General features: G+C 39.1%; 1 protein-coding gene across 2 annotated transcripts in view; it reads right to left on the reverse strand.

Moving 5' to 3' along the window:
* The window catches only part of glceb (glucuronic acid epimerase b), a 61,145-nt gene that overhangs the window by 14,611 nt on the left and 20,345 nt on the right, over nt 1-26,189 (reverse strand). The window contains exons 2-3 of one of the 2 annotated variants that reach the window (XM_085349757.1): nt 22,513-22,619; nt 8,332-8,857 (exon numbers count right to left, since the gene is read on the reverse strand). In XM_085349757.1, the coding sequence (XP_085205883.1) occupies nt 8,332-8,848 (517 nt within the window). In that variant the 5' untranslated portion in view covers nt 8,849-8,857; nt 22,513-22,619. Of the gene's footprint in view, nt 1-8,331; nt 8,862-22,512; nt 22,620-26,189 lie in introns of both variants that reach the window. The other variant, XM_085349751.1, reaches the window with a different exon arrangement.

Raw genomic sequence — 26,189 nt, forward strand, 5'->3', positions numbered from 1 at the left:
GTAGGTGGAAGGCCGGTGGATAATTATACAGATCAAAAGAATGACTGTATTTTGATTTAATTTGTCAGGACACAGATCAACTTGTTCAGTCTACTTGACTGAATTATATTATGGCTTCTGTGGACTAACTGTCTGATACATCACACTGGTTTGCACCAATATCCTAGATTCTTTTCAGAGAAAATTCATCCAAGTAGTAGAAGTATCTATTAGTGAGTGTGCGCAGGTGCTAGGTAAAATATATCAAGCGTCACGTACGTATGGGCACAGTGTGCAAGTAATAAAATGGCTGTTTGAAAAGGTCATAAAACGTTTAGGAATATATATATATATTAGGGGTGCAACGATACACAAAATTCACGGTTCGGTTCGGTTCGATACTTTGGTGTCACGGTTCGATATTTTTTCGATACAAAAAAAATGTTCATGCATTTTTAATTTGTCATTTATTAAAATTATAAATATATATTTTAACTCAAAAGTACAGTTTTTAAATTTAACCCTAACCCTTGTGCGTGTTTTTTATTTTGACAGCGAATGCGCACCTGCGGACCACTTATGTGCAGCCCTGGTTATTTAGCTCGTCATATCGCAGCCACAGAAATTCTTTTGTCCATGAAACCATGAAGCTGCACTTTCTTTTTGCCTTATAGTCTGATTTGTCATAACTTCTCCGTTTTGTGGTAAGCTTTTCTTTGGCTGTCACTTCTTCACCCTGACCTGTCTTATTTGGCTCAGCAGAACTGAAATGCTTTTACACGCTCACTCACATAAGCTCAGCGATTCTCTGCGCGATCAACCTCTCACATGTTTAAGCTGCGGGAGATTTCACTTGTCATGTTTGCATAAGACGATGTCAGAGGAATTGGTGCACAAATTATCATCACTCACAGATCAGTGCTGTCGCTCTCTATACACAGTTCGCACGATTGCAAAGTGAAAGCAAAAAAACAAGCGCAAATTCAAACGCGATTTCAATATGTCACATATTGACAGTGGCTCACCGATGCCAATGACATAATTACCCAGCTACATTTCTGAAAGAATGCAAAAGCATTGACATATATTTTTCCTACAATAGCCCGACGGGCAGGGAAGAGATAGATTTTGGTAGCCCGACTGAAAAAAATCGCTAGCTCCAGGACGTCGGGCTAGCGATATTGCAAGCCCTGTATCTGATTGAGGAATCACTCATCTTTGGAAAAGAGAGTTTATTACAGAGAAATGGCTCTTTCCAAAATAAAAGCTATACTATCCGCTTCTTCTGGGCTATATTCTCAGCAGCATAAGGAGAATCATGTGCTAACAGCTGTCTAAATGACTCGGCTAAAGTTAGTAGCATGCTTGCTTTTTTTTGTCTGCTTCCACTTGTCTTTGCACTAGGATGATGTCGGCGTAAATGTGCAGTCATATTCGTTGTGTTCCCACTAGTGCTTTCAGGTTAATCTCGTTGAAATGACCTTAACGCCACAACACGGCAAATCTCCGTTAACGAGCTACCGCCGATCGCTCCATGCATGGGGCTAGACGGCCAACACGTTAACGAGCTAACTGCGCTAACACACTAGTTCACACCAATGTAATTGAGCATTGCATGGCACATCCAACATACTGTTTTACTTTAGTCCATGACTCGCTTACCTTCAGGGTCATACGTCACATGAAAACCAAAATAATTCCAAACGCCAGATCTGAATGAGGTTCAATTTGCCTGTTGCAAGTAGAGCTTAACTTCTGTCTCGCTAGCTTGCCCTGCGCTCTTCCTTCTGACTATGCTGTCTGTGTTGAGCGCTCAGTGGATCTGCGCTCGACAGTGCAGCCTAGGCGGAGTAGTCGAACGCAGATTCACTGAGCGCTCAACACAGACAGCATCGTCAGAAGGAAAATTGATAAAATAAATTACAAATGTTGTATTGTTCGATACATATGCGTACCGAACCGAAAGCACTGTATCGAACGGTTCAATATCGATACGAATATCGTTGCACCCCTAATATATATATATATATATATATATATATATATATATATATATATATATATATATATATATATATTTTAGGGGTGCAACGATACACACAATTCACGGTTCGGTTCGATACTTTGGTGTCACGGTTCGATATTTTTTTCGATACAAAAAAATGCTCATGCCTTTTTAATTTGTCATTTATTAAAATTATAAATATATATTTTAACTCAAAAATACATATTTTAAATTTAATGTTGTTGAAACAACAAAGTAATAAAATAATTAATCTATCTGATTGAGGAATCACTCATCTTTGGAAAAGAGAGTTTATTACAGAGAAATGGCTCTTTCCAAAATAAAAGCTATATTATACGCTTCTTCTGGGCTATATTCTCAGCAGCATATTAAACATATCAGGTCCCCATAAGGAGAATCATGTGCTAACGGCTGTCTAAATGACTCGGGTAAAGTTTGTACCATGCGTGCTTGTTGTTTTTGTCTGCTTCCACTTGTCTTTGCACTAGGATGATGTCGGAGTAAATGTGCAGTCATATTCGTTGTGTTCCCACTAGTGCTGTCAGCGTTAATCTGAAATGACGTTAACGCCACAACACTGCAAATCTCCGTTAACCAGCTACCCCTGATCGCCCCGTGCGTGGGGCTGGACGGCGTCAACACGTTAACGAGCTAACTGCGCTAACACACTAGTTCCCACCAATGTAATTGAGCATTGCGTGGCACATCCGACATAATGTTTTACTTTAGTCCATGACGTGCTTACCTTCAGGGTCATACGTCACATGAAAACCAAAATAGTTCCAAACGCCAGATCTGAATGAGGGTGGGGGAGGTTCAATTTGCCATGTTGCAACCAGCTTAGCTTCTGCCTTGCTAGCTTGCGCTGCGCTCAGTGGATCTGCGCTCGACAGTGTAGCCTAGGCGGAGTAGTCGAACGCAGATCCACTGAGCGCTCAACACAGACAGCATCGTCAGAAGAAAAGTTGATAATATAAATTAAAAATTTTGTATTGTTCATACATATGAGTACCGAACCGAAAGCACTGTATCGAACGGTTCAATATAGATACGAGTATCGTTGCACCCCTACTATATATATTTTTTTATTTTTTAAGGGCTCTTTTCTTGTGCATATATTGGAGTGACGTTGGTCTGCACCAAAACAATCAACAATCAGAGGATAGTGGAAGGTGGAAAAAATATACCAGACAAAAATTAGACAGAACGTGATTTAAGGTTGTGTTACTGCAGAGTATTATAACTACAGTGGTGTGAAATTTTTTTGCCCCTGTCCTGATTTCCTAGTATATTGAATATTTGCCACACTTACATGTTTGAGATGATCAAACAAATTTTAATATTAGACATCGATGACAAGAGTAAATACATATTGCAGTTTTTAAATGAAGATTTCATTGATTAAGGGAGAAAAGTTATCCAAACCTATCTGGTCTTGTTTGAAAAAGTAATCCCTCCTCTTGTTAAATCATGAATTAACTCTAATTACCCACATTCTTTGGAAAGCTGAGTTTAGTTTCACTAAAGACACTCAAACCTGATTACTGAAAGACCTGCTGAATCAAGAAATCACTTAAACAGAACCTGTCTGACAAAGTGATGATGGCTAAAAGATCTCCGGAAGCAGCACCTCATGCCACGATCTAAAGAAACACCTGAGAAACAAAGTCACTGACATCTACCAGTTTGGAAAGGGTTACAAAGTCATTTCTAAGGTTTTGGGACTTCAGTGAACCATGGTGAGAGCCGTTATACACAAATGGAGAAAATCTGAAACAGTGGTGAAACGTCCTAGGAGTGAACAGCCAACCAAAATTACTCAAAGAGGACAATGACAACTCATCCAGGAGGTCACAAAAGACCCCAGAACATCATTAAAGAACCACAGGCTTTCAAATGTCTCAGTTAAGGTCAAAGTTCATGAATCGACAATAAGAAAGAGATTAGGAAAAAGGGCATCCATGGGAGAGTTCAAGGAGAACAAGGCCTGTTTTGCTGCCCCAGGACCAAGTAATGGGAAATGGTACCATGAATTCTGGCTGTCTACCAAAACATCTTGAAGGAGAATATCGGCCATCTGTTTGTGACCAAAACACACCAGTAAAGGCTGAATGGCTTTAGAAAAACTAAATGAATACTTTGGAGCGACCTAGTTAAAGTCCTGACCTGAATCCAATTGAAGTGCTGTGGCACAACCTTAAAAAGGCAGATTATGCTTGAAAACCTTCCAATGTGGGCCAAAATTCCTGTGCAGTGGTCCCTCGCTATAACGCGGTTCACCTTTCGCCATTTCACTGATTTTTTTGGGTGGAATTTTACATGCTTTTTTCCCCTTTCTTACAGCGCTTTGTGTTCTGGGTCTTGAGTGGCTGTAGACCATTGTCAATCAATCGCATGCAGTGTCTTCTGTACAGTACAGAATGAGTTCAGCTTGTCAAATTACATAAATCTTCGGTCACTAGCAGTGTGACTCTGAAGTGCTGCACTGTATGTTTGTAAGTTTTCTCCCCAACAAACAACAAAAGTGTCCTTGGTTTCATTCTATAATACTGGACTTATTTTTCCACGAAGGTTTGAACTTTGAGTTTAAACAAGAGAGAAAAGTGTGAAAATGTTCCTGCCTGTCTGAGAAACGTGTATAAAGTGTGTAGTCCGGTGTTTTACAGCCTTAAAACGTCTATAATAATTGAAAAAAATAAAGTTGGTTACTTCGCTTATTCCACCTATTGCGGGTTATTTTTGGAATGTAACTCCCGCGATAAACGAGGGACCGCTGTACAGCGCTGTAAAAGACTCTTTGCTAGTTATCGCAAATGCTTGATTGCGGTTGTTGCTGCTAAGGGTGGACCAACCAGTCATTAGGTTTAGAAGAAGTCAGTTTTTCACACAGGGCCACGTGGGTTTGTATTTTTTCCCCCTTAATTATAAACACCTTATTTTAAAAACTGCATTTTGTGTTTACTATCTGTAAGCAAGGAAGCCAAAAAGAATTTCCACTTGCATGTCAGGATTTATTGACACACAACATTTAAGCAGTCTCTGTATGCAAGCAAGTAAATGTTCAGTCTTGAGTAAAAAAACAAAAAAACAAAGAAGATCAGTTAATGCCTTTTAAAATACGCCTGCATTCATAGTTGGACTGTAAAATTCACCAGCATATGAAACCGGACGTTTTGTCCCAGATAGTCGTTATCTGTCATTGGATGGTCGCAATTGAAGCCCTGAAACACTGGCTGATGTCCCTTGTGGCTAAATCATGAGAAGATAGCCAATGGGTTTTGTGACTGTGTACTCTGACAAATGCATTACTTATCAATATACTCAGCTGCGTCCTCTTTGTCTTGGGCTGCAGCTGGCGACGGCAGTCAGCCATCTCATCACAAGCTGAAAGTGATGTGCTGATCGCAGTAACATCCTCCGGCACTGCAGTTAATCAGCAGAGCGGGTGGGCCAGGTCATAAAAATTAACATGATTAATAGCATCTGATTAGCAGCAGATGAGTTGTGAGTGAGTGAAATAATACAACATTAATGAGGGGGGGAGGGGGGGGGGGGGGGGGCGATCTACCTTTCTAAAATGCTTTCAATTTGTTTCCATGCACAAATTAGCAAAAGTCTCCTGCTGTGTTGGCTATTTATATTGCTCATAACCAGTCTTAATTATAAAGTTACTATTCTATAACATAACAAACCTCCTATTGATAAATAACGTTAATGTGTGAGGGTCTGTAAATGAAATTTGTTTTGTGTAGGGTGGTGAGCTCGGTGTGGCAAATCAACCAATGTCCTTTGTAATAATTTGCAGTGACTCTCTCCTCTAAGGCACCAAGAGGACCCAAACCATCAAATAGACCCCACACCATAAGAGAACCACTTTATCCCCTCACGTGCCCCCATGTATGTTTAAGGTCAGGTCAAGTTTCTCCTTTAGTTTTTCCACCCGTCTCACCTTTAAATAGTGGGGAAAAAATTCCAGTCAGTACTCCAGTCACCAGTCAGTGTGGTGAGCTGCCTCAAATAAATCGATATATGGGAAAGACTAGATTGTGGATGGGCTCATTCACTGGGCCAGATTCTAAAATAAGAATTAAAAAAAAGAAAAAAGGCTAAAATAGGCCACTAAATATACTTGGTCAGGCCTGCCTGAGTAAAATCTCTATGAAAACACTGGTGCTGTTAAATAACCTTTTCATGGTTAACAGGGGTGCACTGAGGAAAAATCTTTCATGACCTTGTTTAAGCCCTGCGGTAAATCTAAATGTGACAGGCTAATTAATGAACGCCTATTTTCACCTGTAGAAATGTTTAGTAGAACACTGATGTTTATTCCTTCACATGTAAAAGCACAAACAGTAAGAAGCCTAGAGCTTCATTAAATGACCTTGGTAAATTGTGAGTGCAGTAAGTATGTGCTTGTCCTGCATATATCAACATACATACATACAGCTGAACAACTAACTTCAGGATTAGACAGATCAGACAGTAGCCAACTAAGTACTGCTTCTATAGGAAATGCTGATCAGCAAATGTGAGCCTTCTTTAAAAAAAAAAAAAAAGTATTTAGGTGGTCAACACAATGCCACAATCTACCCAGGGGTGGATATCCCTTCAAATCTAGTGGACAGTTAGACTGTATAACACTCAGAAAAACTGCAAAAACCCAAAAGCTACAACTCTGACTCTACAGGCCTCAATTAGCATGTTCAAAATGATTCAAAATGATTGCTTCTAAAGGTGGTTTTGCAAGCCACTGAATCATTTTTCCTCTCTTTTTTACATGACTGTATATAGGACACATAACCTGATACTGAATGCGCTGAATTATTTTTAGTACTTAAAAATTGGTTTCTATAACCCCCAGCCAGCATCGGTCAGGCTCTCAAAACAAGTGCTTTGAATGCAACTCACTGTGCTTTGTGGACAAACTGAGAAAATAATAAATTATTTAATTTGATAACTAAAATATTGCTAAGTTGCAGAGCTAATAAAAACAAAAGAGAAATTGCTGAAAACCAAATAAACATAACAGAATTATTGCTTTAAATGTGACCTTCTGACCTACCCAAGCCTTTTAATGTCATTATTCTCTACTGTTTTGCTTGAAGCACAATCTCTTAAAGAGTTTATGAAGAATTTGAAATAAGAATTTAAAATAAGTCCCAATGAAATCGTGATGTAAAAAAATTAAATAAAATAAATTGTGGGGATTCGCAATTTCCATTTCAGCAGCTTCAGCCACAAGTTAAAAAACAAACAAAAAACTAATTTGCTGCTGTGACACTGCTCTCACAGACAGTAGCCATCATTATTCATAAAGCTTAGCAGACATTTTGCTACTGAACATTTCCTCCTTACATTTACCCGCCACCACAAGAGCTTTCTTCTCAGATGGGTAAAGGACTCAAAACTGTGAATCCTTTACCTCCTGCTTCTGTCATTTCCAATAAGAACACTGATATGTCTGGATTTATAAGATTATGTTTTGGGGGAAAAACAAACAACATATTCTGTGTTCATAGCCGACACAATCTCCTTTCCCCCTTTTTTGTGCCTGTAGCTATTTGACAAAATAAGAAAGATAATAAATATCTATTTTGTAATTTCAAGCAAGTACAAAGAGCCACTTCTTCAAGCAAGCGAGGAACAGACCTATATTGATGACAAAGTGGTTTCAACTAATAGGCTTTTAAAATGAGCTATTGATCTTTCCTGGCCATTATCTTAAAAGGAACCTTCAAAAGAAAACAGCTTTCAGGACAGACCAGAAGCATAGAGGAACATGGACAGATATGGTCACTTAACAGACCCCCAGCTGCTTGTATCAATACAGACTAATACTGACAATGAGTGACGAAAAGAAACATTTTTAATGGATTCGACACAAATCCTATTTAACAGTGTTGGTGTTAAAGAAAGGCAAAAGATGTTTGGAACCGGGTGGCAGAGAGTGAGAAGGTGCTCTGGAAATCTTTTTGAAATCTGGCCCAGCTTGCTAATCAAGTCTCAGCTCACTTTCTCACAGTTTAAACAGGTGATTTACAATGTGCCATTTTACGGCAATATGCTTAATTAAGCAAATTACACATTTCTCTGAGATGTGTGTTTGGGTTTTTTTTTTTAAAGAGTTTTTTGTCTGTTTGATTTTTTTCTTATGAGATGAGCTTCTCATTTTGGCTGCACACATCAGACACTACTTGTGCAAAGCCTTAGTTCAGTAGGATCTCAACAACAGAAAGAACATTAATATTCAGATGCATGAGCACTTCTATTAGGAATTGAAAACCTGAAACCTGCGTGCAATCGAAACCTAAACAAACAAGACTTACCTTCCACTCCGCTGATACACTTGACCCGGTCACGGACCTCCACGTTGTATCCCTCAAACGACATGAAGACTCCATTGGGGTGGTAGGGTTCTCGCTGGGCGTAAACCTTTGAATAGCTGTGCTGAAACTCAAAACGATCGTAGCCATCGTACTGCACTATTTTGCCGTACACTTCAAAGTACTTTTCCACCCAAGAGAAGGGCAGGTAGACTTCTCCCCCCTCTTGCCGGCCTTTGACAGTCGATTCATCATTGATTAAGCAGTCAATTTCTTCATACTTGATCCCCCCGACAACTCCGACAACAGGCGGGGGCTCGGGAGGTTGCGGGGGATGCTGCTGGCTGCTGATGCTAGCATCGCCGATCTGAGAACTCGTGGCCACCGGTGCAGCACGGGGCAGGAAGCGTATGGAGGTGTCACTAGAGCAGCGGTTCCACAGCAACACAGTGATGAGTGTGAAGAGGGCGCAGATAACGATGAGGGTCTTGTAGTTCACCCGAGCAGCCAGGCAGCGCATTATCACAACCTGCCTGTACAGCACAAACAAAAACAACTCATTAGAAGACTCTCATTAGAGTCAGAGTAGCCTGCAAATACATTTATGCTTAACGTCTGCTATTATACACCAGCAGCCTGCTCTTTATGCTCTAGGTTAAAAAGCAACCACCTTGCACACACCTAAAATCTGCCTTTATAATAAAGCAGGACTGCATCAGACATTTTTATAAAAAAGGTGTTTTCATCTGAGCAACTGGAGGAAGAAGGAAAGAAACTATAGTGTGAGTTTGTTTTTCTTTTTGCAAGCATCTGTTTGAAATTTATAGACGGTGAAAAGTTTACCACAAGGATCGCACTGCTGTGTGAGCTTTCTTTTTATCCCGTGGTGCCAAACACATGGCCGCGACATCAGCTGTGTGCAGGAGAAATCTGTAATCCCATACCGCCATCACTGAAACCTTGTTCCTCGTTTACAATCGCTTTAATGGAGAGAGCTGACTAAAGTGGTTACTTAAGTGCATGTGAGTAACATAACTGCTCTGATCTTTTACAATGACTTCAATTTTACAAATGAGTAAAGTCAGCTGATTCACATTAATAGCACTTGCACTGAGTAGATAAATGGAATGAGGTCATTATTGCACTAAAAAAAAAGTCAGAACACAACCAAGAGAAACTAGTAAAAGATACAATCTAGCATATAACAGTAAAGCTTTATGGTGAATGTCACAGTGTGTAAGTGCCTGGAGAGTGTAAAGTGCTACTGTTCTCCAGTGATTCTCTCACCAGATCATCAAACTCCAGATAAACCTGAGTGAAAGCCGCTTGGAACAATTTTCCCTAAATAGATGACATGTTGTAATTTGTGTCAAACACAGAGTTTTGCCTACTTTTGTCTGGTGAGGAGGCCGTGTTGCCGTGGATGAGTCACGAGCACCTGAAGACAGAGCTGGTGCATTCATGTTGTAATTAAGACTGAACAATGTGAAGAAAAAAATAATTTTGTGTAGTCTAACTGATTTTTATTTTTCCCTTCTCTTTTGCATCGAGTCAATTGTGGTCTTCACTGCAACTCAAACTCCTCTAATCAGGACACCTGCATATGAAGGGGTAGTACAATATGTTGAGCTTTCCATGCAATAAGAGCCAGCTTAAGTCCACATCACGTCTGAAGTAGCTCGCCTGGCTCAGATCACAGAATCCACCAAGCAGAACCTTTAAATCTAACTAATAATAATGTTATAGCTTTTTAACTCCCACAGTAGCTTACATATATGCTGGGCTACTTCTTGGCCAGCAGCAGTTGCCAAGCAACCAGCAGGGACTCCGGAAAGTTATAGCTCCTGCCCAAGAAACACAGTTACTACAATTACGATTATCTTAAATAAAATTTTATAACCAAACTAAAAATAAATCTTGTATTTTAACTCATTCACTGCCAGCCATTTGAAAATGGCTGGCAGTGAAACACAACAAGACTTGCACCACATTTTTGTCTCACTGCGCAATCCCTTACGTGCGCAAACCCTGCACCTCCTTGCAGGTCTACTTTTACTGCTGGTGGGCTTCAGTTCAACTTACGTTGACTGCCATTGACGTCTATAGACGTCAATGGCAGTGAATGAGTTAAACTGCAAATTTCTTTAATTTCTAAATATAATTGAACTAGTGAAGAGCAGACGGTCATTGGTAGTGGGTTAGTGCCAGGTGGGAGCTTCTTTTTCTTAAGTCCATCTCATAATGACCTGAGCTGAACTAAACCAAAGTCCTTTAGTAAACACCTCCAGGGACTTATCGAGCTTCAAAGGTCACAGAGTTAAAAAAAAAAAAAATATATATATATATATATATATATATATATATATATATATATATATATATGGATCTGTAGAATAAACAGTCGAATCTGGTGAAGTCAAAAAGTCTACCCCCCTTGAAGTTACACTTGTACAACAATATTTGCTGCAAAGTTCTCCCACAGATTTCACATCATCACTCTTTGACTGTCATACTTCTCCTTAAACGGTGTCTCTGCCTAAGCAGTGAGTGACCTTTAGGACTGGATAAAGAGCACAGATGTAACAGATGTGACTCTGAATTTATAATGAAACAAAATGAGGACGACACTGCAAAAAACTCTTTTAAAAATCAAAGCCACACCTTTATGATCACTTAACCTCAATACATCAGACATGCACTTCCCATCATGACAATGCTCAACTTCTGCTTAGATAAATACTAGAGGCAAAACAAACCATATCCTCCTGATGCTGGCTTACCATCAGTCGCTGCAGACAAAATTTAATTTAAGGTCATTTTGTTTAATTTTAAAGCATTGCATCCTGCTCAGGCCATATTGCAGGTCCCTTAGAGGTTCTCCTCAATTACCCTTTCAAAAGGTTTAAACCATCTCTCATGTCTTAAATTGACATTTTTGATTCCAGTCTTAAGAGATATTTTCCCCCCTAATTGAATCTACATAAAGGTTACTGTCACTATCATTTATATTCTGTATCAAATTATGTGCTCTGTGCATTTCCACCTTATGGATGTTAAATTTATTACAGTAAACTATCTGGGTGCACTTTGATTGATATGCTGCTTTTCAGATTTTGAATTAAAAAGCAGCATGCAAATCAGACGTGTTACTTTCTGCATCAGTCTTCTGTTTTCATGTCCTCTGTGTGTCTCTGACATTTTCGCCAAGCAAACAAGAAATCAATACACATCCTTAGGCCTCGCCTCTTCCTCCACACTGATTACAGCTTACTGCTGATAGAATTTACTATTACACTGATGACAGCGCCCCGTCCTCTGATGACAGAGGAGGGAGAAAATCACTATTCGCCAAGTTCATTTCACTATCTCAGCTTAAACTAGCCACAACTGAAGGTCAGCTCAATCAATGGGCATTAATTGGACAAAAGTAATCTTCTGTAGCGTTGCAAAGTCAAATAATCACACTAGTGGCCTCTTAAGAAAGTTAAAGTGTTAGATTACTTGCAACGAAAAAATGCTTTGAAATACAAACACAGAAGGAACGCATGCTGTAGCAGATGAAGCTGCGGCTCCGTGCACGACAGGGGGGAGTATTTTCTCCATTACTGGATGGAAAAAGTTTTCAGCTGGATTTTATGAGAAAGAAAAGACTTTGGTGCATCTCTGCAGCTGGTTACTTACTGCCACACGTTAAAAACCATCACTGATATTTAGAGAAATGACAGCGCGGTACAATGATAAAAGATGAGGCTGATGGGAGCTCTGACAATGTTGAAAATGTGAGGCAGAAAGACTGGGGACTGCACCCTGAAAGATAAGTAGAAACAGCCCTGTCAAGGATTCCAACTATAAATAAAAGGCTCTTTTTATAGTGATTCGTTGCTAGCGTTGAGGCTTGGGCTAAAGGTGGATATACATGGGCTTTAAGTGTGGCAGCATGAGGAGTATCCTAAAACCTCTTGCTCACTTGGTTTACCTAAAGGCATGTCCCATTTCTCAAACGTAATTTACATCTTCACACTAGAACAGTAGGCACACTGGAAGAGAGGTTAATGTCACGGGTGAGCAAATTACAAGATGCGGTTTGTTTACGGATCACAAACCATGAATGTTCTGTCTGAGGAGATTTCGCACTCTGCCACGTCTTACACCCAAATAAGCATTTGCAACGTTTCTGTAAGGTTGGGACTAGCTGTAGAAAGCCAAAATACCCCTAAAAACTGTAAATAACAGCAGAGATGGAGAAAACCGAGAGACTTAAAAACTGTTTATTCTAAGAAACTGGAAAGCATGCCCTCCTTAGAATGTAAAACTTAATTTCCATCAAATTCTTGGCAATAAATATAAGCAGAAAAATGAGACAGTGTTGAAATTTTATCAGTGAAAGAGTGGTGTAGCACTTGCAACATCAAGCATGTTTAAATCAGAAAGTTAACAGTTTTTAAGAATGGGCATCTGTCTTTTCACAACAGGTGAAACAGGGCACCTTCTGAAGCATGCTCTTACCTGAGCACATCAAAACACCTTATGTAAGCCACGCCCATATGTTTTCTCTGTTGTCACCATGATTTTTCTTTTGTCATGATCACGGCAGAAATATAAAATGAGCGCATAATTTACAGACCAAATGTTTACCTTTTGCTTTTCTAGTTAATCTTTAAACAAAGAATCTGTTACTTTGTGTCAGAACACAGGACTGCTTTTTGTCCGAATCCCCACTTAGTCAGAAGAAGCGTTATATTTATTGGAAAACACCGTCCAAATGAAAAATGTGAACTGTCTGTATTACAGTATGTAAACCAAGTTGACACAAAAAAAATTAGTTTGATTTATTGTTCCCTCGACTCCGTTTCCACAAATGAACTTCTTTGCAAATCATCTCTGCCGCTATGTTAATTACAAGACAAAAACAACACTTCGTTATGCAGACACTAGCTGCGTTGTCTCTGGTGTATTTTGACCCAAATTCACTTCTATCTATCAGCAATCTGTTTTCATCAGAAAAAACAAATAAACAAAAGACAGCAGTGTTTTTTTTAATTATCATTGAAAAGACTTGTGTTTATGTCTTCCATATGAATTAATGTAAATGAATGGCTGCTATGACACAGCAGAACAGGCAGTAGTTGTATGGTATTGACGGGGGACAGCTGAGTGAATTCAGCACTATGAACTCCAGTGATTCGATTTGATGGAGTTTATTTATTTAAGCATTACCTTAAAGATATTAAGATTAAACGGTTAAGAAATCCACATTTGTTACTTAGTGGAGGGCATGGAGGTGGAAGATCAGCAAAAGCCGTTCTGAGGACTTGTTTATACGATACACATCTGTGTAATCCACTGGTTATCAGATAAGCTCCGGAGGTTTTGCATAGATGCACTCCCTTGGGTGACAGTACCGCTGTGATCTGGAAGAAAACTACACTGTACACGACACTAAAACATATCTTTACAACAGGCACATATAGCTGGACAGCAGGTGAAAGACAATCCTGTTGGAGGATAAAAGTCTTCCATGCCTGACAGATTAGGGAGAAAGCCACTGCAAAACAAAAGCAGCTTTTCAGCTTACAGGATCCCAGTGTTCTGGTTATGGAAAATGAGAAGCGACTGTAGGTACAGGTGAAGGCTTTTCTTCTATATTCTATAGTATAATACGATGGCACTAGGAACTTACAACAGTAAATTGTTTTTGAAATTATGTTTTGTATTTTTGCCCACATCAACTCTCATGTCAATCTGTAGCCTTCATGCCAACAAGACCAAGAACAAAAACCCGTAGTTTTACAAAGTAATTTTCCCTTCACTCGACATGACTAGAAGAATGCTGGAATCACAAACACAGCACCCAATTAATGTACCGACAGCCCCCTGCAATACAAATGTGAGCAAACGTGTGGTAGAGACTGAGCAGTGAATCTGCACAGATGCAACTCTCTGCACTTGAGTGCAAGAATATAATTAACTGAATCCTTTTCGTCTTTTTCTGACAGATGTGTCAAACACGCCGGCTTTTTCCAGTGTCAGGCATTGGCACTTTTATTTTTTAACTTGCAAAGATTGGAGTTTTCTGTTGGTGCCACAAAACCTCAAGAAACCTTACAGAAGTCTCTGATACAATCATTGGCTACTGGTGTTTTTTCACTCTTTCCTATTTTTTTTTCAAACAGAGTCAAAGACTGACAACCCACACGTTGACAGGTATAATTAATATTATTCAGTTGTTATTGTTAATTACCAGAATATTATAAAAAGCCACTGTATATGCAACTACATGTAAAATCAAAAAGCTGCTGGTAAATCACATCTGACTTTACACCCAACTGAAAACTCCTAAATGATACTGCTGACAGTCGTCACTGTAGTCGGCTGAGAAAACATCTGCTTCACAAACACACAGGTCTAGCAAATTCACAGTCACGAGTCCCTGGGGTCACAGGGCACTCGTATGTCTAACAACACACAGATTCTCTGCTGCTAATGCAGATCAGAGGCTTGAAAATCTACCTTAAAAATCCCCATAAAAATCACATCTCTTGAATGGGGACTTCAATTTAAACTAACTACAAATCTCGGTCCAGGTCTCCAGTGCAGAATGTACAACATTTATACCGAGTGAAAACTGTTGTGGCGTTGGGCTTACAGATGGGTGAATGGAGTTGTTTTTCTTCTCCAGCTCCAGGGGTAACAGTCACAAGCAGTCATCACAGCAATAAAAGCTTGAGTGCTCATGAGATATCCTTGGGGAGCTGTTGGAGCAGAAGCCCAGAATGCGTGAGGTGCAGGTTTTTGTAGCCTCAACTAAACTCCTGGCATTTCACAGCCTTCCTCCAGGGGTAAAGTAAGGCAGGGGTTTGAGACTGCCTGTAAATTATCAGCTTATGCTGACGCTCTGAGGCATGTTAGCTCCTGCAGAGATGTGATGGAGTTTGTGTATGTGTGTGTGTACACTCTGGATGTGTTTTTAAGCCTGATTATGATAGCGTAGGCAACAGAACAATTCAAGGCAACAACTGACAGGAAAAATAAACAACTTACCTCTTTATCCATGAACCGCTGAGCATGCAGCAGAACTGCGTGTATCACCCGTTATATGAGGCACAGTCTATACTCCTATAATCCTCAGAATATTATAATGTATAATTGATTTTGCATGCAAACATAAAACAATCTGTCATCAAGATATGTAAATACTCTCTCAGCAATGTAATCAATTGTATATTTAAGACAGGTTAAACTTTAGAGGTGGGAATCACCATACATCCCACGATACGATATTATCACAATACTTAACGCACGATACGATATTGTTGCAATTTTAAAAAAAATATTTTGCAATATTCAGATTCTGTACATAAAGTTAAACTTTATCAATATTCATTTTATCTAATATCAAAGTCTCGCACTCAGTCTTTCTCTCATTTCAGTCAGTTTTATTGTTGACAAACTGAACGGTTTGTTTTACAGTCTAGTCCAACTTAACTGAATGCAACCATCTGGTACAATTATAGCTATTCTGAACTATGCAATTTATGAAAACTATGCAGCCCATTCAGCAACTGAAGAATTTGAAAGTAAATTAAAACAAAATATAAATTTACATTAAATAAAAAAAAGTTTTAAAATTAAAATAAAACATGTCTTAAAGTAAAATAAGTAAACTGTCATGTTTATTGCTGCCAAAAAAAAGTTAAACACATTTGGACAGTGAAGGAATGTCAGGATTCTTCCTCAGAAAAAAGGATCAACATGCTCTGAGCACAAAAACCTTTTTTGTAACAAAATATCGATTTCTGCTGTCCCTGTATCGATACATTATTAGCAAACAAAATATCACGATACTACACAGTATCGATTTTTTCCCCCACCCCTATTAAACTTATACAAGGTCAAAGCACTCATCATGCTACCACAAACGTAAAGGGGCATGAGACAATCCAAATGACTGACTTAGTCGGATCAGACATTAAACAGCCTTTAACATGCCAACTCCCTAGTGCAAAGTCTTTGTTATGTCAGACTGCATCCACGTGAGAATACCCGGGTAGCTTTCATGGTGACCCCAGACGGTTGGTGAAATCCTCAAGCCTCAAGCTCAGACTCATCTTTACATACAGTCTACAGCTTGATTTAAAGAGAGTATTTTTTTTTTCGTTACCAAGAATAACAATATTTAACCTCCTAGGACCTGGCGTCCATATATGTGGACATCACATTTTGGGTTATTTAGACCAAAATACTCAATTTTGCTCTACAAGGACCTGATATCCACTTACGAGGACATTATACTGCTACTGTTCTATCAAAATTTTAAATGAATATCCTCATATGTGGCTCTTATTTTTATTAAAAACAAAAATAAGGTGAAAAAAAAATCTGGTAATTCTTTGTTTTTACATTCATCTGGCCCCAATATTGTCCAAATATCAAAGAGAAATTTAAAATGCATGCTGTGGAAGAGTTCGGCTCTTAGGAGGTTAAGGAAGTAGAAGTATGAAGTCACTTGAGTACGACACTTCATTTCACCTAAACCTATATCAATATCTGTCCAGAAAAGGTATGCCTATCACTGTCGCTTCAAATACTCAGTAATAGTAGATCGCAGCTATCAGTTCTAAACAGACATGAGAAACCTTGAAACCCTCATCACGCAAAATTATTCCGTTTTGTTTGGAGGCAGCGGAAAAGTGAGTGCACTGCTTTGAAGTTAACGCGCCTGTGTGTTTAATCTCTGCTTGGCGGATTAAGCAGGTCATTACTAAAAAGCTTATAACTAAGGTCTGCTGAGATTTTTAGCCAACTCTTAATCAAATGGAGGGGAGACGAGAAAAATACAGGGTCATGCCTGGTGCTACAATACCATAGAAACAAATGCAGGTTTACTAAACACAGAGAAGCAAAGGGATCTAAAATAAGGGAATGAAGTCTAACCTATGGTGTACAGTTGTAGCAGATTATTGGGGTCAAGTAATTTCAACTCAAAGTAAAAAATAAATCATCGCCAGCATTTAAAAAAATAAATAAATCATTTATTTCTGTAATTTTATCCTGTTATTTAATGGTCTTCTTCTTCGAGGAACAAATAACTTGACAGCAGTGATGGGCAGAAATGGCATTGTATGTCTTATATTAAGAAGAGATGCACTGATTGAAGTGTGACCTGCTGATCGCCAACTGTCATTTTCTTTTCTCAGAACTATAATTACCAGCACACAAAAACAAAAAAATCTACTTCTGTTTTACTTTTTCTCTTCTGTTCTGTTACTGATTTATAACTAGGGATGGGTATCGTTTAGGTTTTATCCGATACCGGTGCCAAATCGGTACTTTTGAAACGGTGCCGGTGCTCAAACGGTGCTCAAACCGGTGCTTAAAGAATGGAGAACACAAAATTGGTCCAAAAACCTCTCATGTTCAGCTGTTTTTTGTAAAAATATAACAATGTTAGCCTTTTCTGCAGCTATGGGGCATATATGGTATCACTCTTGGCTGGAAGCAGTGCTTAAACAATGGAAAAAACACAAACTTTGTCCTAAACCTCTCATGTTTAACTGTTTTCCACTTTTTCTTTGGTCATTTTAGCCTTTTTAGCCAGGGTGAAGGGAGTATCTGCCATCAAACAAGAGGACAGCCGCATGTAGCTATGATGATGTTTGCTAGTTCACCTTACATGCATTAATGTAATAACGTGGTTAGCCTACTCAACGTAAATTAGCTACTCATGCAGAGAAGAACGGCTGCTGCTGCCATCATCCGTCATCATTTCTGCTACACTGGCAGGGCTAGGGGCCAGGACTGTCCTCTTCGTGTTTTTGGGGGATGTTGCATAACAGGCAACCCACCCGCAGTAGATGTGCTCGGTGTGAGGTCTCGCAGCAAGCTATCAAATACGGCGCATTTCTGGGCTTTTATAAAAAACGCTATGCGTCGCCAGGTGTTTCATCGGATTTGAGGTGTTACCTCCTTTGACAGTATCACAGTATCAGCTTAAAGCACTTGTTGCAGGCTGCTGAGTTTGCATATTTTGCTATGAAGTACAGCCAGACTTTTGACCGCTTCGCCTTGGACATTTTTAATCTGTAGCTCTGCTCTAACAGAACGTATGTACCTGGCCCCGCCTACTATCCTCGGAAACGTAAAATGATTGGCTAGAATCTAAAGTGTATCACAGCTCAGGAAAAAAAAGCACCGAAATAAAGCACCGAAATGTGCGCTGCTTTTCGGTCTGGTTACTACCGTTTATGTCAGAACCGGTACCCATCCCTATTTATAACTACTACTTTTCTTCAATGCAACATTTTATTTTCATAACAATATTATTAATAATAACAAAACAATAAATTAAACTTTAAATATTCCCTAAAACTGCTGTAATTAACAGGATTGGCTCTTGTTGAAACAAATATAAAGCGCTCTGCTCCTGGAAAAAGGCACAAATATCATAGAATTGGGTGGTATAAACGGTATAGAGTAGAAATGATATGAATTTGGCCAACGGTAGAGATTTTTACTATACCGCTGCTATCAAGCTGTGCCTGGTCAAAATCATCGCAATCGCTGCAAGCATGGAGCTTACACGTGGGGAGGAGGAGGAGGTGCCCATGAAGAAGAACGTCGGTCACATGCACCTGGGTTTGGGTTTAAGCAGTTTGATGTTAAGCAGAAAAATATCATCTGCAAATTATGCCGGGTGACAGTAATAGTGAAGAGACGAAGCACGTTCTGGAATATGAGAAAAGCCAAAAACTGCGCTCTCCTCAAACGCCCAGTCAGTCAAGTGGAAAGAAAAAAAGGTGGCCCTACACACCGGCAGACTGATCTTTTCCAAAGGCACATTTTATTTTAAACAACTTAGAATTTAGTGTTCTACTGATATTCTACATGTATTTTTTATTCAAAGATTTTTGCGCATTTATCTTCATTTTTATTTGTTATTTAAGAATTTTGTGTTACATTGTTTGAAAAAAAGATCTATTACATCTTCAAAATCATTTTAAAAGTTTTGTAATTAAAAAACAAACAAACAAAAAAAACGTTTGCACAATAAATGTTCTTAAAATGGCATTCTATACTCTATCTATATACAGAAGAAAAGAATATATCGCAATATAGATCATTACAGCACATGCTTCAAATTATACCGCCCAGCCCTAAAATATCATATAACATATTTTAGCTTACCAAGCAAAAGCAGGTGCAAGAAATGTATGTAATTACACAAATGTGTGTTACTCACATAACCTTCCAGCATGTTTATAACTATAACACCAGATAACAAGACACCGACCCTTTGCCTTTTTTTACTCATCTCCATTATTTCCCTTGTAACCACTTTGATTCCTTGCTCATACCGAGGCTGCTGGCTAGCTTTAGCGTTGCCCACTTTGCCTTTTTTAGTTGGCTTTAGCTGGGTGAGGGTGATTTAACTGTCTGGACAGATTTGTTGTTGTGAACTGTTTTGTGGTGTTCACGTAGGGTTGCCAACTCCCTGAAAAATAAATAAGGGACACCTCGTGGCCAGGGCCGGGCGACCCAGTTGTCTTCACCCTTCCCAGTGTGGTGAATTTTCTAGCTCTTTTTTTGTGTGTGAAATTATTTTTTTAACCATTTGACTTGAAGTTGATTTAAGTAGATGCATATTCTATTCTTTGTGATATGAACACATGTGAAACAAATGATCATTTAGCCATTTATTTTTAGCTCAAAATGACAACATTAACACAGTAAAACAGGTCTCTTTCTTAAACAGAAGCCTGTCATGCTTAACTTTTGAGAATATAAGTAAATCTTTCTTTAAAAGCACTCTGTCCTGCTTAACTTAAAATAATAGAAAACAATAGAAAGAAAAATATTCTTGTAACAGTGCACATTTAGTGCATTTAGTACAATTGGCTTCAGTTGAGGTATTATTTCAGCTTTTCTAATGCTAATCAGCTGCTCCTGTTTGTAAACCCGCTTGTTCCCATGATTACGCATCATAACTCATCATCATTATTCATCTATGTATTACTTTTATGTATTAGTCATCAATTTGTTGTAATCATCTATCCTTGCAGTTGTTTATTACACAAAATAAATTATATTATCACACTTCTGGCCACATAGCGCTGATATTCACTGCACATGCCCATATTAACGTTTTCCAGCCAGGTGTTTTCCTTTTCCCATTCTTCCCTTTCTCTGAGGGGAACAAACATTGCTGCTCTAATGCTGGGCTCACACTGTGCGATTTTTGGCCCATTTTGAGCCGATTTTTGAGTGATCGGACCGATTTTGGCCTTCATCGTGCGTCGTGTAGTATACGTGGGGTAACGAGAAGTGATTAACACCTCACGACCAGCTCCCGATCATCAATCGCTCGTGAGGGTGTCACCACAGGCGCTCACACTGCTCACGCGCAAACGTAAACGTTGGTGAAAAAGATGGAGCAGCACAGCTGTGCAGCGTGTGATCTGGACACAAGCGATGGAGGCACAACTTGTAGAACTTTGGAAAGCTCATCCGAGCCTTTTCGATGTGGCATCACAAAATTATCACGACCACAACAACCGTGAAAACAGTTGGATTTACACTGCTGCTCATTCACAGCTGCCTGATCATGTTTTTCATTAGCAATTTAGCAAAGTTGATGGTAGTGGTGTGTCTGTGTGAGTGAAAGACAGAGAGAGCGAGCGACAGATTTTCTGTTATAACCTTCATGTTATGGAGGCACAGTGTGAGCACTCAGGTCGCATCAGAGCATCGGGCGGTATAGTGTGAGAGTACATCGTGACATACGAACTTCTAACCCCTGCGAGTCAATCGTGCAGTTTGAGCAGGAGCTGAATAACGTGACTGAAAAAAATTGCACAGTGTCTGCCCAGCTTTAGGTGTACTGTCATCCGAGACTTGCACCGCAGTGTCGGCGTTTGTTCCCCTGTTGGCCATGCTTCTTGTTGTGGTCATCTGTTGTCTTCCGGTATTTTCTCCGCAAGCGACCTTTCCTCGACCAATGAGATGAGCGGTAATCTGAATTGTCATACTCGAATTGTCATAAGTGTGCTGTCAGCTCATTGGTCACAAAGCAGGAGAGGGGCTGGGAATTATGTTTTCAAACAAAGTGTTAATTCCATAAACATTTATAGACTACTTTTGATTCTCACTGTATTACGGGACAAAGTGCGTCCCTTATTAGCTCAATACGGGACGTGTACTTTTGTTTCGAAATACGGGACGATTCCGTATTTTAAGGGACGGTTGGCAACCCTATGTTCACGTGCCGTTTACTTTGTCGAACTTCGTGCCTTCACTCATAGAATACTTCCATGCTAATGACATGTTAGCATGTGGCTGTGAGAATATGTGCAACTATATTACAAGATGTTCTTCATGTAAGTGTTTCATGTAGGTCTCTCAGTACTTCCTTAAATAACTGATTTAAATGGACACCATGTACTGAATCAATTATTTATTTAGTGTTACTCTAAAGAGTAACACTTTTAAGATTTCACCAAAAATAAGGGCCAAAGAGAATAATTCAATCTCTAAAGAGAAACACTGCATAACTGGTTTAAAGTTCAAAAGCATACAAAAACATCTTACGCAGCACTACAATGTGATATAAGTTACAGCCTTAAACATCAGCCGTGGATTGAAATGCTGTGCGATTATCTAGCACTTAAAACAGGGCTGCATGGGGGTGTGTTTCAGTATCTCAAGGCCAGCACTTTATCCTCACACAGATGCACAATTACCTGTTACGCAAGCAAATGAACAGTTAGTTCCAAGAGCTCCGTCTTTCCCCATGCTATCAAAAATGTTTCAGAAGAGAAATGCAGCGCTTAAAGGGACTTGTAACAGATATGCCTAATAATTTCATCATACAAGCGAGACCAGGCCATTTTTCACAGTGGATATAAGAGCAGATTTAATTTGCCCATGTAATGCAGTTAAGCACCAATCTGCATGTGGAAGAGGTTTTAGTGCACATCAAGTGTGTTGGTTAATTTCATTATTTATTTATTTTTTTTAATATCGACAATATTAAAACTTGTCACAGTCAAGGAGCGTGCATGAACCAAATATTTACACAAAATGTCATTTAAAGAACAATCTCTCCCCCGTCCGTGCTTCCTGGACCACAAATATAACTGTCTCACTCTAAATCTTGACGGTGACGTCTGTAAGGACAGTGATACTAACCTCTTCTATTCATTTAGAAAGAGATAAACAACTGGCTGAACATCCTGTCACACTTCACCCAGCGTCCTGTCCCGGCTCACTCTTCTGGTACTTTCTGTCTGCAGTATCTGTAACACCAACAAAGGAGACACAAAACATGAAAAGTCACTATTGTTTCTCAAAGGTGAACTCATATTTTTTTATTTTGCGTGCATGATGAGGACAATGTATGTGTAGGTGTGTAAAAGATAAATACTCCACAAAAAACATCTTTTTTACATGTTAAATGCAAGCTGACAGATTTCATGGGATGTACTGCTTTTTTTAATATAACTGAATTGCTTTTATTTGAACTGAGCTCTTCACTCAATTCTAATCATTTTTCATTAATGTAGCCACAAAAAACCCCACAGCCTCATAAGCAGACCTTGTTACTCAAACATTTTTTTTTAAATTCATTTCCCAAAATCTGTTATTGCTATTGAGGGTCACATGAAAGCAAAAAATGCACCAAGTGAAATGCACTAGGCAGCTGTTGGTTACAAGCCCACTTCAGACAGGTAAAAATACTCACATGTGAATGGGAAAGGTTCAGTTAGCATTAGCTGATAGTAGAGAAGAATGAATTCCTCCTGTGCACTGGTTTAAGCAGGCTCTACATCGCTCAAATGAAATCCTTTAACTGGCTAAACGCTTCCTGGGGTAAATTATGACTGATTGCTCCTAAGCGGCTTTTCAATACCACCTTTTCACAGAGCAGCAAAATTAGCCAGTGTATCTTTTTTTTTTTTTCCCCTCAATGTGGCAAATTATAACTTTAAATCAATGCTACAAACACAGATGCACAATAAATTACGATAAGAAAACCGATGCATATTTGTAATTGCAGCTATTGCAGGGTCACTAATGTACGCCAATCTATCAGTCCAAATATGCAGTTACATGGATACTTCACTCTGCAATTAATCTTACTAGTTTATTTCTAGCTGCTGCAGTGGCAAGCTATTAAATTAAAGAAGGTACTAAATCGCTACGTCAAAGAGAATATATTGATCTTTTTTATGAAAAGTGCTTATTGACAGAGCAATTAAATTAGATATCGAAGAAATTAAACCAGCAGAGCTTCATTCTGTCAGTGCACGGCCAACTGCAATGTGACAGACGCAGAACGACAAGGCCACTAACAATTTGAAACTGGCAAATCAACAACAATTACAATATTTTAAAATATAATGGTATCCAGTTACACAAGAGTAAAATTGTCCCAGTGATGTTGAGGTATCTACGTAGATCCTTCTAGATCACTCAGTCGGGAACATTTTAAGCAAAACTATCTGATGGCTACCACTCCCTCAAACTAGTAGCAAGTATATTTTTGCTTTTTTCCTCTTTAGCTTTCATCGTCGAGTATGCTGATGACCTGTGTTGCCACAATTCTGTCTATTCATACAGCTGGTCTATAACAAGTTGCCATAAAAGATGTATCCTGGCTAAGAAACAAAAGAAAATACGTTAATGAAGTATTTCAATGACACTCTTGATTCTTTAAAGGAGGACAGGACATGCGTGTTTGTGGCCTTTTATTTGAAAGAAAGCATACTGCTACCAAGCCTGAGTGAAAAGGAGACAGAAATGTCATCAGTCTTAATCAATATTCTCTGGCTATTTTATGAGGATACTGATGTTTTTAGAGGCAGGTGTGCTGCAGGCAGATGGTAAGAAATGAGAGTAAACATCAGCCTGGAGCAGCTCATTTTTCCCAGAGCGAATCCTGCAACAGCCATGCCAGCATTTCATTCTACACACCTCTCTCTGAACATCTGGATAAAGTGTTGCTTTGCTTGAATAAGCATCTTTGTAGCTGGCCTAGTGCACATGCACTGTAACCCACACGGACAACCGCACACACGCGCTTGTACTAAATGCTTCAAGATGACTGTGAAGGTGCCATTATGTTTCCCCATCTCTTCTCCGCAACCCTTCTGTCCAAAGTGGATAACCAGTTTCTTAAAAAATAAAAAATAAAACAAACCCACAAACAAACACGTTTCAAGCATCAAATGGAACCAAAAGCACAGTGTAAACTTGAGCTCAGAGGTGCCTTTAGTGGTGTTTTGAGAGTGTATAAACCTTATCTGTCCTTCTCAGATGGTTTATGATTGTGGCAAAAAAGGCTTGGCTGGAGGAAAAAAAAATCCACGTATATCAGATGAAATTAATTAAAACATAATATGAAGGATACTGAGCTTCAAGGAAAATGATCTGTTGCACTGCATCAACAGTAAAGGTCATGTATTTAACAACTGAGTGAGGTGACTACTACACTGAGAGATTAAATACTCTAGATCTGTCTGTTTGGGCTCAGGGGGTGATTGAATACTAACACTAGTGACCGATTTCCTAGGGGAAATCCTGTGTATGCACAGATCTTATAAAACAGGCTTTGAAGGACTTGATGAATGAGTTTATACTGTGTAAGAGAACAGACTGAAGGAGGGACAGATATTTTTCAAGAAACACCAATATTTGAAATTCTAAGAAGTTAAACGCTCAATCAGTATGAGTTCTAAAAATATATATAATCTCTTAAGGATGTGTAATCAAGAGCAGAGGAAGCTGAGCAGCACTCCAACTCCTCTTTAAGGCGGTTTAGCATGTCCCAGCTTTGCTCTGTGCTGACACCGTTTTAACAGCCTTTACATACTGACCCATTCAATCGACCTCTCCTAAGCAAGGGGCTGACACCTTGCATATGAATCATGGACATCAACTTTATGGCTGTCTCCTGTGAATACATTTTGAACATTATCCTGAGGATATTTCTTTTATGATAGTTTGACTGAGAATGATATTGGGCCATTAATTACTCAAGTCGCTACTCATTTGCTGGCGCCACCACACATGCAGCCATCTATCATGACTTGTGAGGGTGAAAAAGAAAAAAAAGAAAGAGAGAGAGATGGAGACCCATCTGTTGGGCATTCATAAATACATTCATTTTCTTTGGGGAGTCAATGGCTGGCCAAACATTGAATGATCGCACCACGGATGCCACCATGAAGCCAGCTATCATTGACCATCTGATGCCCAGAGCAATTTCCAAGAATTCTGCGTCTGCAAAGTGAAGCGCTCAATTAGCTGAGATTTCTGCTTGCAGAGCTGGAGAGCGAACTGATTAAACGCGATTGCTTATCATACAAATAATCTACTCCATTCTGCCCACACATACACACAAACACACACAAGTCTGAAGTATTCTGACGCACAGTTAAAAAAAAAATAAAATAAAATCAGTATGAGCTGGTTCCAAGGTCACTGGATAAAAATAGTCTGCATAGTATAATCTAAATGAATTGCTTGGGAGACGAATCTATATCCCAAAAATAAATAATAGTCTGAACCACTCTGCAATACTGCAGATGATTTAATCTCTGGTTGGACCGGAGTCAAAAGCTTCTCTTTTCAGGCAAATTTACACAATAACCTGTTATATACAAAACACTCCTTGAAAAGATAACTGAGAAAAATAGGACTGTGTACATCCTTATATGGTCTGCTATAACAGAAGAGAATGATTTTACTTGTAGCTGCTGTGAAAATTGAAAAATGAATAAATAAATGAATGAATAACTAAATCTGCATAGAGCAAACCTCAACAAAAAAAGACAAAAATCGTTACTTTTAGGGCTTTTCTATAC

Source organism: Diplotaxodon limnothrissa, linkage group LG1, assembly GCF_057381915.1.
Source record: "Diplotaxodon limnothrissa isolate DT_005_m linkage group LG1, D_limnothrissa_male_GT1.1, whole genome shotgun sequence".
Taxonomy (NCBI): domain Eukaryota; kingdom Metazoa; phylum Chordata; class Actinopteri; order Cichliformes; family Cichlidae; genus Diplotaxodon; species Diplotaxodon limnothrissa.